Source organism: Bos indicus, chromosome 7 (assembly GCF_029378745.1).
Source record: "Bos indicus isolate NIAB-ARS_2022 breed Sahiwal x Tharparkar chromosome 7, NIAB-ARS_B.indTharparkar_mat_pri_1.0, whole genome shotgun sequence".
NCBI lineage: Eukaryota > Metazoa > Chordata > Mammalia > Artiodactyla > Bovidae > Bos > Bos indicus.
In genome coordinates, this window is record NC_091766.1 from 61,091,747 (window position 1) to 61,104,501 (window position 12,755).

The following is a 12,755-nucleotide window of genomic DNA, read 5'->3' on the forward strand; positions in this document are numbered from 1 at the left end:
AGAATCTGCCAGCAGTACAGGAGACCCAGGTTCAATTCCTGGGTTTGGAAGAACCCCTGGAGAAGGAAATGGCAACCCACTCCAGTATTCTTGCCTAGAGAATCCCATGGACAGAGGAGCCTGGCAGGCTACAGTCCACGGGGTCGCAAGAGTCGGACAGGACTTAGCGATTAAACCACCACCACCACCACACTTCTTCATGCATCTGGTCCTCCCTTTAGGTAGCTGTCTTCTCTCTCCAGGCTTGTGAGCTTTGAGGGCAAGGCTGTTTTCTTCTCTCTTTCTCCCTTAGCCAGCCAGCCAGCCGTTCATTCATCCAAACTCCAGCCACTTCCCATCACCTCCACCATATCCCTCCCTAATCAAGCCACCATCACCTGTGGCTCAAACTAGTAGCAGGAGTTTCCTAACAGTTTTCTGGCTTCTACCCTCGTCTCCCAATAGACAGTCCTCAACAAAGCACCAGAAAGCCATATTACATCTTGCTACCCTCAAGTCAGATCATGTCACTCCTTTGCTCAAACCCTCCAATGGTATCCCCTCTCAAGAAGAAAAGCCCAGGTCTCACGCTGGCCTCCCGGGACCTTCTCCTTCACCTCTGATGTCATCATGTACTACACTTGCTCTCAAGCTCCATCCAGCTACACTGGCTGACTTACTCCTTGCATGTGGTGAGCTTGGACCCACATTAAAAACACTGCTTGCCCTCTGTCTGCAGCTCTCTTCTCCAAGGTTCTACATGGCTTGGTCCTTCACCAACTTCAAGTCCTTGCTCAAATGTCAGTTTCCCAGTAAGTCTTCCTTGATGATCACCCGATTTTAAGCTGAAAACCCTATCCAATTGTCTTGTTCATAATTTACTTTGCTTATTGCTTGTCTTCTCCCAACAAGAATACAAATTCCATGTGGGCAGGACATTTTCTCTCTCATTTGTAACTGGATCCCCTGCATTAAAAAGGATCTAGCGGGCAGAGTGAAGGAAAACAACATCTGTTGTTGACTGACTACTGTAGGTCTGCACTACAAAATAGATAGGATTAGAATCCATAACTGGAAGACAGTTCACTGTTCTCTCCTGCTTTAGCCCTCAGAGCTGCTGGCACAGGATGGGCCCACAACAGAGCTTAGGTGCTCCTGCAAGCCTGTTGTATTACTTGTTCTGTGAGGGTAATGATTCTTAGGCTCGCCCTCCCGCCTCCCCTCAGGCTCCCAGCTTAATACATGAGATGTGGCCAAACTGAAAGCACTCTGAACCCGTCCCCACCCTGAAGAAGCTGCCCTCTGCTCTGGGATTCTCAGCCCAGTGACTGTCACTGCCTCCTCCCCAATCACTCTGGTCATCTTGGCTCCTTTCTGCTTTGTCCCAGCAGCCATTGTCCCGCCTAGATTGTTTTGGATAACAGACTCTCCAGGGTCCCCACCATAGTCCAGCACCCTTCGCCATCTCTGGCCTGGAACACCACGTTAACTGCCCTGATGGGCCTCCAGCCTCAAGTCTCCTATCCAATCCACATGACACAGGGCAGAGCTTTCTCGAATGACATCTCCTCAGGCACACTGAGTGTTTACTCTGTGCCAGGCCCTGCCCTAGTTAGTTCAGATACATTCAATGAATTCTCAGAGCAAACCTATGAGACAGTTACTGTTAGGATCCCTATTTTGTGGATGGGGAAAGAGTTTAAGCAACCTACCTCCGTCATTGGTGAAGGCAGGCTGGAATGTGGCTCAGGACCGTGGGCTCCTGGCTACAGCTCCTGCATCCTCTCTGCCATCTGATCCCATCACTCTCCTCTTAAGACCTTTGATGCCCGCCCAACCAGAGATGATGCAAGCTACCCATTCAACTTGCTCTCGGATACTACCCTCCGCCCCGCTTTCCTATGACCATCCCCCCGCCCCGCCCACCCCTTCGTGTCCCTGCTGTCGTCGGTTTCTCTGGATGCCTCAGATGCTCTTGTTCTCTTTGCCTTTGAGCCTTGCATATGCTGTTCCCTCTGCTGAAGTGCTGTTCCCCTTCCTTCCCCTCCCCTCTGCCTGACTAACCCACCTCCATTCTTCTGGTCCCAGCTTAGAGTCCATTTAGTCCAAGCCTTTGTTGGGGAGTCCCCCTTGGTGTTCCCAGGACACCTCAGGCTTCTTGCATGCCCACCCAGGGTGCCTGCTGTCTATTCACATGCCCATGTGATGTGAGTCCCAGGCATGCAGGAATGAATGAATGAGTGAACAGCAAAGTCCAGGAGGGACCTACTGGACATCAATCCCAAAACACAACAAAATGATGCTGGAATGAGATGCAGCCGTGCACTGTGGGACCTCCAAGGTGGGAGAGAGGGAGGACTCTGAGAATCAATCAGAGGGCTGACACAGACATGGCTCCTTAGCCAGGCTGAGAAAAGGGGGATTCTAGTGAGCTATTCCAACAGTGTCTACTCCTTTTTTTAACATCAGCTCCCTCTTTCTCAATCCCCATATGCACCCCCTCTCCCCAGGATCTGTGCTGACCCTCCACCACCCCGATGCTCACCTACCACCCGGAAGACCATGGAGGTAGTGTGGACGCCCCGGGCATTGGTGGCCACACAGGTGTAGTTGCCAGCATCTTGGAAGCCTACGTGATCGAGTTCGAGAGTCAGGACTTTTTGATAACGGTTGTCACGGAAGTCGGATTGTTGAGAGATTGCGAGCTGCATCCAGAAGGAACAGAAATGGTATACAGAGGTCATTTAGGAATTAGAAAGAGCTGGGTTCTAATTCTCAGCCTTTAAGGATTACTATGTGCTTTTCCTTGGGCAGGGACTGAACTGTGAGCCTCAGTTTCTTCATCTGCAAATTGGGACTGACACTGGCCCATGCTTCTAGGGTTGTAGTGAAGAGTAAGTGAGATGGAGAATGCAAATGGCATAGGGCTATGCCTGGCATGCAGAAGGCATGGGGAGGAAGTATGTTCTTAGAAGTGGCCTACTGCCATTTCCTCCTGAGAAAACTCCCTCTTTCTCTCTCTAGAGTTTTTCAGAAATAATTCTTACATTCATGGGCCTCAGAAGTGGCCTTGGAACCTCTTGCAAAATCAGAATTGAGCTGACATGTGCCTCTTGTCTACAGGCTAGGGCAAAGGTCATGGGTCAAGGGGGTGGAATCCTGCCTCCTCCTCCCATCACAATGTGCAGATGCAGGAGCCTGAGACTTGCTTCTGCATCATCTACTGACCAGCAGTGAGACCTTGGGTGAGTTATTCCTCTCTCTGGTCCTGAGCTATGCCCTCAGCTCCCAGTGCCAGCTTGAGGTGGGGCCTGGAGTGCCAGGAGGACAGGCAGGACCCCACCCCCTCCCCCAGGTACTGACTTTTGTGTCTCCACGTTGAAGGAAGACGTCAAAGTTGACATCAACGTCACTGGCTGAGCACACGATCTTGGCAGTCTCCCCTTGAATCCGCACCAGCTCTTCAGGCTCCAATGTCAAGGTCGGCGGTCCTGGGATGACTGAGATCAGGGGAAGGCACCCATGAGCACCTAGGCCAGAGCTGCCACTCTGCTTTCTGCCATGGGCCCAGGCTCCCTTCCCAAAACCTGGGGGGCAGCCATGGCACCTCAGTTTTCCCCACAACAAATCCCATCTCCTAAATGGACCTTGAAGAGTCCCCTTGGCTCCATCACCAGCGCCTCTCCCCAGTCACACCCTTCCCCTCTGCTCTGGACTCCTGCAGCCACCTGGAAGGCCTCCCTGCTTCCTCACAGCAGCCAACTGTGAGGCCAACAGCAGCCAACGTCAGCTCCCTACAAGGAAGACTGGATCATGCGCCTCTCTTGTGCTAACATTCAGCGGCTTCTCATCACTCAGACTAAAAGCTGCAGTCCCTCGTACCTCCCCAGACCCTGCTCCCAACCTGTATGCACTTGCCACCCCTCACCGCTCTGCAGCCGCGGGGCCCCTCCCACCCGAAGACGTGCCCTTGCCCTTCCCTTTGGGAATGCCTGATCCATGCAACAACCACACTTTGACTGGTTGTTCTCATCCTTCACATCTTCAGCTCAAACATTCCTCAGAGGGGCCTCCTGTCACAGGTCAGCTGAATTAGCTTCGGGCTTCCCAGGTGGCACCAGTGGAAAAGAACCCACCTGCCAATACAGGAGACGTAAGAGACTTGGGTTCGACCCCTGGGTCGGGAAGATCCCCTGGAGGAGGGCGTGGCAACCCGCTCTAGTATTCTTGCCTGGAGACTCCCATGGATTCCCCTACCCATATCTCTTCAGCTTGGTTTCTTGTTCATCACATTTATTTGCTTTCTCTCTCATCTGTCACCACCAGTAAATGCAGGTGGTATCCCTAGTGTGGTATGCCTAGTTTAGGCACAGCTAACCCAGTGCCTAAAACATGGCGATAGTGGTTTAATCGCTCAGTCGTGTCCGACTCTTGCGACTCCATGGCCTGTAGCCTGGCAGGCTCCTCTGTCCATGGGACTCTCCAGGCAAGAATACTGGAGTGGGTTGCCATTTCCTTCTTCAGGGGATCTTCTTGACCTAGGAATCGAACCCAGGTCTCTGCACTGCAGGCAGATTCTTTACCAACTGAGCTATGAGGGAAGCCCTAGCCTATGAATTAACATCTCTGGCTGTGGCTGTTGTTGAAAGATAACCTAACTCCGTTTTACAGGGTCAGATGCTAAGGAGTGCACGCATGTCACAGAGTCATGGTGAAACGAGGGCCCTGGGATCCCTCTGCAAGGTGGGCTGTAGGGAAAGGTCCTGCCTGGCTCCTCTGCACACAGAGTGGGTTCCCTTGGTTTCCTGGACAGGTTTCGTGGGCTCAGGGCACAGGCCCTTGGGCCAGCCCTGCCACTCTGACCCTGGCCTCATTACACGTGCTTGCTTCCTGTCTTAGGCTCAGATTCTGATCCTGCTGACTCACACCAGTCCTCCCAGAAACCAGAATCCATCTACCAGCCCAGCAGAAACAAGGGGGGAGCAGACAGAAGAGAGACTTCAACACCACTGATGCTGATGCCGAGGCGTCCCATGCACCTGCCATCATGACACCCCATGGCGTTGCTCACGGTTTCCCCCCTCTCCTGTGTTCAGCACCCAGCACCTGGTGCGCCCCAAGTAGGAATCCATGTCTGAAGGGGTGGGAGAGCTTTGGGCCCTCCTTCCATTCCTGGAACATCTGAAGCCTGTTCCCAGCTCATGACTGTGGACCTGCTGTTTCCACCTTCTCATAAGGCACATTTCCACTCAAATAAAATGTCACTCTCTCCACGAGCTCCCCACGCCCACACATTCTATTCCACCACCCAGTTCAATGCTTTTCATAGCCTATTTCATGACCTGAGACTACCTTGCCAGTTGAGTTATCAGCATACATGTGGTCTGCCTCCCAGCACCTCACACCTCATGGTCTTGCTTCAGCAGGTGCCCCATGGATGACGCAGGCATGACTGGAAGGAAGAGGTGAAACGAAGCACCCACCCTTACTTCCCCTCTGCCAGGCACCAGCTCTCAGGTCGTCCCTGTCCACGCACCTTTCTGAACTTTAAGCCGGATGCTGAGGGACTTCACCACCCTGCCAGCCACCCGAACGCTGCACTCGTAGTCCTGGCTCTCAATGAACTTGGCCTTGTGGATGGTGAAGCCGTACCAGGGCGAGAAGGAATAGCTGGTTTGGCGCAAGACAGACCGGCCGCGCACCCGCACCAGCGAGACGCCCGCCTCCAGTGCTGGGTCAGTGAGCAGACAGGGCAGCAGCGCGTCCTGACCCTCCAACACCGTCACTTCCTCGGCCAGGACCCTCCAGGGCCGAGCAGGGTCTGGGGAGCATGGAGATACAGGGTTACAAAGGCCCCCCCTCCGCCAGGCTAACCGACCGGTCCCTGGACATTGGTGACAGAGAAGCTCAGAGATGCTGTTCATTTGCCTGAGGTCACATAATACCAGGGAAGCTCAGCTGATGCTTGGGGGCTCTGGGGCAGGTCCAGCCCCACTATTTAATGCTGTGTGATCTTGGGCAAATGACTCAGCCTCTCTGAGCATCTGGAAAATGCGCAGAAACAAGAACCTTCTCACAGGGTTGTTGTGAGGAATGAAATTAGAAGCACTGCCACAGGTCCTTGTTCGTGGCAGGTTCTCAGTAAACGTGGAGTTGGCTTATTATGATGGCTCAGGTCAGGGCCCAGCCCTCTTGGCCGTTCTTGGTGGGCCTTGCTGGGCTAGTCCTCTTGGGAGGGGGCTCATAGTCCTCACCTTTGACGTAGAGGTGGATAGTAGCAGTGCCCGCCAGGGGGTCTCCAGGCTCAGTGCAGCGGTACGTTCCCGTGTGTAGGAAGGTGGCATTGTTCGTGGTGAGGATGCTTCTGGGGGCGTCAGAGTCCAGAGTCCAGTAGGGGGAAACGGGGCCATCCCACTTCACGCTGCCATTGCTCGTACATCGCAAGGTCACCGCTGTGCCTGGCTCCACCACCAGCTCAGGGCCACTGGGCTCTATCACTGGGACCCCCTGACCTGGTGATGGGAAGTGGCAGATAGAAGTGAGGGCTGAGGTGACATCCCGCTGGCTGTACCCTGCCTCTGAGCTGGGGGCTCTCTGGCAGGCTGCTGCTGGTTCTGGGGTTCAGCTACAACTGCAGGACCAACTCAAACACGTCCCTGCCCCCCTCAGGTCAGTCGCTTCAGGCCCTGCCCCAAACCTCCTGTGATGGACTGACATCGCTGATGTCTCTGAGAGAAGGGGGCTGAGGGCTTTCTTGGCCTCCCACCCAGCCACTGTCCCGGGGGGCTACCGCAGCCTCTGGCCTCAGTCTTCCTGGCCATGACTGCGTCATTCTTCCCAGGAGTGGACTCCTTCAGCCTGATGTAATAAATGGGCTGCATTCCTGCTACGAAGTCCAGCACCTAGCTCAAAGAAGGGGCTTCAAACAAGCAAAAGTGAAAGTCGCTCAGGCGTGTCTGACTCTCTGCAACCCCATAGACTGTAGCCCACCAGGCTCCTCTGTCCTTGGAAGAAAGAAATGAATAGAATGTTCGTGGCAAAGTGTTCTGAATTAATTCACACGAGGAAGAAGAAAAAGGGGCTTCCCTGATGGTCCAGTGATTAAGACTCTGAGCTTCCACTGCAGAGGGCACGGGTTTGACCTCTCCACATGCCACACGATATGGCCAAAAACAAATAAAAATGCATATACCTTTAAAAAATATTTTAAAGAAATAAAAGAAGAAGACAAGGGGTATGGGATCTTGGCATGGCAGAGTTCGAGTCTTCTGCTGTGCCTTCTCTCATCACTGGACATCTGGTCTGTAGCACAGTGGAGAGGTTCAGAGGCTCTGTGCCTCAGTTTCCCCATATAAAATGGGGACCAAAATTGTACCCATTTATTGGGATGTCAGGAGATTTAAATGCACAGAAAGCTTTAGAACATCACCTGTCACCAAATATAAATAATTCAGCAAAGGTTAGCCATTCTATTTACTATCTAGTCTACCCCCAGAAGCCCACCCTAACATCCCAGCACTGCTGCGTTTACTAGGGACAATCTCTTTTAAGGAAAATTTTCTTGAAGGAGAAAAGAGAACTTGAAACTCAGGCCCTCCGGGAAAAAGACCCGTTGCTTCTGCAGTGTCAGCATTTTTCCAGGGCCTAAAATAGGGGTAAAGGAGGGAAGTGAGAGCTGATTCAAGGACTTGGAGGGGCTGCCAGGCGCCCTCCAGCCTGTGCAGGCGGAAACACATTGCTGGTACCCGGCCTAGCCCCCATTTCCGCTCAGCCTGCAGTCCTTCTCCGAGGGAGGCTCTCACTTCTGCTTCCTGGCCACTGTCCCCTTTAGGGGAAAGACCCCCTCACCCCCTGAAACAGGCAGTACCACCTGCTGGGCACTGGCATATCCCAGGCTGCAGGACCCGGCTCTGCCACTGACCTACTAGGTACCCCCCTACTGAGTCTAATCTGTCTGTCCCAGCGATGGGACCATGGACATCCCAACCCTGAAGGAACCAGGCAATTTCAGGGACTCTTCATCATCTTGCACAAAAGCTTCTTCTTAAAAAAAAAAAGTGTATTTATTTATTTGGCTGCATCATGTCTTAGTTTCAGCACGTGAGATCTTTTGTTGCAGCATAAGTGCTCTGAAGCTGCAGTGTGTGGGCTTAGCCGCCACGTGGCATGTGGGACCTTAGTTCCCCGATCAGGGATTGAACCCATGTCCCCTGCATTGGAAGGTGGATTCCTAACCACTGGACCACCAGGGAAGTACTGCACAAAATCTTCTTAAATGGGTCTTTCCATTCCACTGCACCCTGCCCTCACTACAAACCCCAGAATCAGAAAGATCCTGTCAAATTATTTCAGGATGACTTAATTTATGTTTTTATTTTGTACACATCACAGATGTGCAGGCTTCTGATCTGCATAAAGGATGGAGTGACCAGAGGAATACTGCGGAAGCCGACACCTGGGGGTTGTAGCCAGGCTTCCCTGTGCTGCTGACCCCCAGGGAGAGGGGCAAGCATCATTTTTGGCAGGCTGCTGGCAAGTCCCAACAGAGCAGGTGCTAGCCTATTACTGCTGCAGCCATGCAGGGCATCGGGGTTGGGGTGGGGGACTGGAGGGAAGAGCTTGATTGTGGACTCATGTCAGCCAGTCGTCGCTCAGCCATGTTTGACTTTTTGCGATCCCATGGACTCTAGCCCACCAGGCTCCCCTGTCCATGGGATTCTTCAGGCAAGAATACTGGAATGGGTTGCCACTTCCTCCTCCAGGGGACCTTCCTGACCCAGAGATGGAGCCCGAGTCTCTTTCATCTCCTGCATTGGCAGGAGGATTCTTTACCACTGTGCTATGCCAACCTGGGTCCAAAACTTGGCTCTACCCTGCTAACTAAGTAGGCTGCTTAACCTCTGACCCTCAGGATACTCTTTCAATGAGAACAATCCGAATTTCCACCTCTGAGAGGTCCTGGGAGGATTCAAGGAGGTGATAAACAACTTCTGGCTGAGTCAGCTCTCCTGTCCTGTGTTATTGCTTCATCTACTACTCTCCTAACCTCCTCTCTGATCCTGACACTCTGACAGCTGAAGTGCTAACTTTTAAAGGTCACAGCCTATGCCTGTAGCATCCCACGGTCTCAGATTCTGTGACTCTGTATTTCGCTTCTGCCCCTGCTGGGTCTCACAGCGCCTTCTCCCTCAACCACCCCTACCCTGTCCTCTAACTCCAGGCTCAGCCTCCTGGAAGTGTAGTCAGAGAGGCATTATCTTATTTTGTCCTGTCGTCTCAAGTATTCATGCAGGACAGGGCTGACACCCTCAGCTTCCGCTCCAGCTGCCCACTGCTGGCTTGACAGGAGGGAAGGAAAAGCTTGCTCAGGCCTTTACTCCCTGGGTGGGGGCTGGACCCCTTCTGCCCCTTCACCCCACCATCTCATCTCCCCAAACCTTCTCACCCCCTCCCACTTGCTTGGGAGACATCCCTCATCATCAGCTCCCAGGGTGTGCCCCCACACCCCCACCTGTCCCCCAACACATACATACATACATACATACATATACAAACATATACACACACAAAAAATAGACAAACATACACACACATACACACACATACACAAATATATACACCCATACACATGCAAAAAATAGACATACACACAGAGAGACACAAACATACACACATGCGCACACACACACACACACACACACACACACACACACAGCATGCCAAGGTTTGGGGCACAGCCTCCTCCTTGGCCCTGAGTCTTAGTGAGTCTCTTCTGGTCTCTAGGGTGCAGTGATTCTGTCCCCCAACTTCTTCACAACTGCCCCTCATTCATCACTGGTCTACTGAAAAAGTAGGCTTCCAGCCTGCAGTCCCCATTTCTTCTTTCCTTTGAGGCGAGATGCTGGACAGCCCCTCCATCCCCCATCAGTCTCCCACAGGCATTTTCTGGGCAGGAGGATAGGACAAAAGAGTGAAATAAAACCCACAAAGCTTTCTAGGATGAGGGGAATCGTGTCTATCTTAATTGAGATGGTGGGGACACAAGCATATAAACTTGTCAAATCTCATCACAGGCACACTTAAGAATCAATGCTTTCTACTACACATAAATTCAGCTCAACAAAAGAGAACAGACTTGCAAGCCCAGTGGAACTGACTGGGCCCAAAAAAGCCCTTCAGTGGGCCATCTCGTCCTCAGGGACCAGACGCACCTATTCCTCAGGCTCTTGCAGCCACAGGACTGTGGGAAGGCCGGAGATGCTGCTGCCTTCCTACCCCACCCACAGTCCCCATCCTTCCCCAGCGTTCCTCCAAATATGCAGCAAAATTTAGGGGCTTCCCTGGTGATCCAATGGTGAAGACTCCACACTCCCAGTGCAGGGGGCATGGGTTTGATCCCTTATGCCGCATGGAGTGGCCAAAAGAACTTAACATGTGTTTGTTGGGCCGACTGTAGATACGAGTCCAGCACCCAGCCCCCAGCCTCAGTTAGGGACCCTCCTAGCGGGAGATCCTGCATCACTGATGCTGCCGGAGGGATGGGATTCGGGTGGGGTCTGCTCCACAGCTCTCTGTCCTGAGGCCCCGCAGCCTGTGTCTGTGATTTCAGCCTAGCAGACCCTCGCTGTCCTCCCCTGAGACAAGTTGCTAGCCCTGTACTCTCTCATCCCAAATTTACCTCTCCTGAGCCCGTGGCCAGAGAGGCTAACCTCTTACCTCTCCTTCTGACCTCTTGCCCAAGCCACCCAAGGAAGGACCACTGCCTCTTCAGGCCCCTCCAAGTCACATCCTGCCTCATTCGCCTCGTGAATCCCACACTGGCAGTGCCAGCGGAGCCACGAGGGGCTCTCAGGGCCTCTCTGCTCAGCGTAGGTCTGGACCAGTGGGACTGGCATCTCCTAGGAATTCGATAGTCATGAAGAATCTCAGATCACCCCTGAGACTGATAGAGTCAGAGTCTGCACTGTAACAAGATCCCTGGGGTATCTGTGTGCACAGTGGGGTTTGAGGAGCATTTTGTCTGCTCCATCAGCCCCCAAAACATGCTGTTGACCGTTCAATAGGCACTAAAGAGTCCCGAGGGCATAGGGATGTGTTCAGGACACACGGACGGTCACCATCTGAGCTGGGCCAGATCCACAGCCCTGGCCAGGCTGGTTCCACCTAGTTCATACCCGCTTTCCCTCCACTGCCTTTCTGGAGCAGACACCCACACACCCGCAGTCCAGGGTTGGGGAGATGAAAACGCAGAGTGGAGACCCTAGTGACGGGCAGAGGTTTAGAGAATCCTTCCCTTGGAACCCTGTCACAACCCTGTCCCCACCCCCTGACCCCCCAAAGCTCTGGTTCTGCTCTTACCATGCCAAGCTGTGACCACCAGCAGGATCAGCAGGGTCCGTGGGCCCATGGCTTCAGCAGGAAAGCGGCAGGCTGACGCAGGGCTTGCGGCGGGGCAAAGAACCGGATTCTCGGACACCAGCCCTGATGGGACCAGACCCACTGGACATGTATTCCTCTCCACTAGCACTGGCTGTTTGTCTTGTTTTCCTCTTCCTCCTTCTCCTTGGGCTGATCCCCCTCTTCCTCTTTTAGCTAGGCAAGGCAACCACAGAGTTTGGAAATCTTGGTTAAAAAAATAAATAAATAAAGACATGCCCCCCCCCAGGGGGTGGGGTTGGAGTAAGGGTAGGACTGCTAAGTTCAGAGCCCTTCCGAAGCCACCTCTAAGGGGCCCTAGGAGAAGAGACATGCCCAGTATTAGGCAGTTGATTGTACATATGGGGGGGGCTCCAGAGCAGCAGGGGGCTCTTGCTAAGTGGAAAAGGAAGTTAGGTTGGTCTGGACAAGCCTGATAACAGATAGTATCAAGAAGCTTCCATTTACAGGACACTCACCAGCCAAACCTTTACATACCACTGTCCCCTTTTGTTCCCATAAAAATTTTATACAGTAGGTACTGTTATCATTCCCATTTTACAACGTGAAAATTGAGGTTCAGGTTCAGAGAGCTCAAACACTGTAAACTTGCCCAAGGTCTCATAGCTACCAAAGGGAGGTGGAATTTGGATCTAGGCAACCTGAAGAGGATAAGATTGAATAGTATCATTGACTCAATGGATATAAATTTGAGCAAACTTCGGGAGGTAGTAAAGGACAGGAAAGCATGGCATGCTGCAGCCCATGAGGTCCCAAAGAGTGGACATGACTTAGCAACTGAACAACAGCAACCACCTGGCTATAGAACTGCCTTTTTCTGGACTAATTAAGTTTGTTTACTTTTACAAAGGGTTAAACTGTGCTGCTGTAGTCTAAGAAAATTAGCATCCCTCTGCCGCCTTTCCTGCATGCAACTGCATTTACCACTTTTAGTTGATTCTTTCAGTGTTTTTATTTCTATTCAAATGGTTATAAAATTAATTCTAGAATCTAAAAAAAAAAAAATCCACTCAATAAACACTGATCCAGGAAAATGATTAATCTTTCCATCGACTTAGAAATATAAGTATTACAAATACATTTCTGTCTTAGCAAAGTGTTTTGAACCTTTACAAATCATGAAAACAAACTAAAAGACATAGAAACTCTTACGAGACCTATAACTATCAAAGAGATTCAGTCAATCAATAAAAACCACCCAACAAAGAAAAGCACTTAAAGAATTAACCCTGATTCGTCTCAAGCTCACTCAAAAGAATAGAAGATGACTGGGCTCTTCACAACTCATTCTATGAGGGCTGCAGTAACTGATTCCATCAACAAAGAAGGATATCATAAGA

At 52.0% G+C, this 12,755-nt stretch overlaps 1 protein-coding gene across 1 annotated transcript in view; it reads right to left on the reverse strand.

Annotated features, from left to right (window-relative positions):
* The window catches only part of CSF1R (colony stimulating factor 1 receptor), a 31,539-nt gene extending 19,988 nt beyond the window's left edge, over positions 1–11,551 (reverse strand). Inside the window, exons 1-5 of the mRNA XM_019965229.2 lie at positions 11,338–11,551; positions 6,234–6,491; positions 5,516–5,800; positions 3,343–3,479; positions 2,525–2,684 (exon numbers count right to left, since the gene is read on the reverse strand). Coding sequence (XP_019820788.1) covers positions 2,525–2,684; positions 3,343–3,479; positions 5,516–5,800; positions 6,234–6,491; positions 11,338–11,386 — 889 coding nt within the window. The 5' untranslated portion in view covers positions 11,387–11,551. The remainder of the gene's footprint in view (positions 1–2,524; positions 2,685–3,342; positions 3,480–5,515; positions 5,801–6,233; positions 6,492–11,337) is intronic.
* Positions 11,552–12,755: the final 1,204 nt, after the last annotated feature.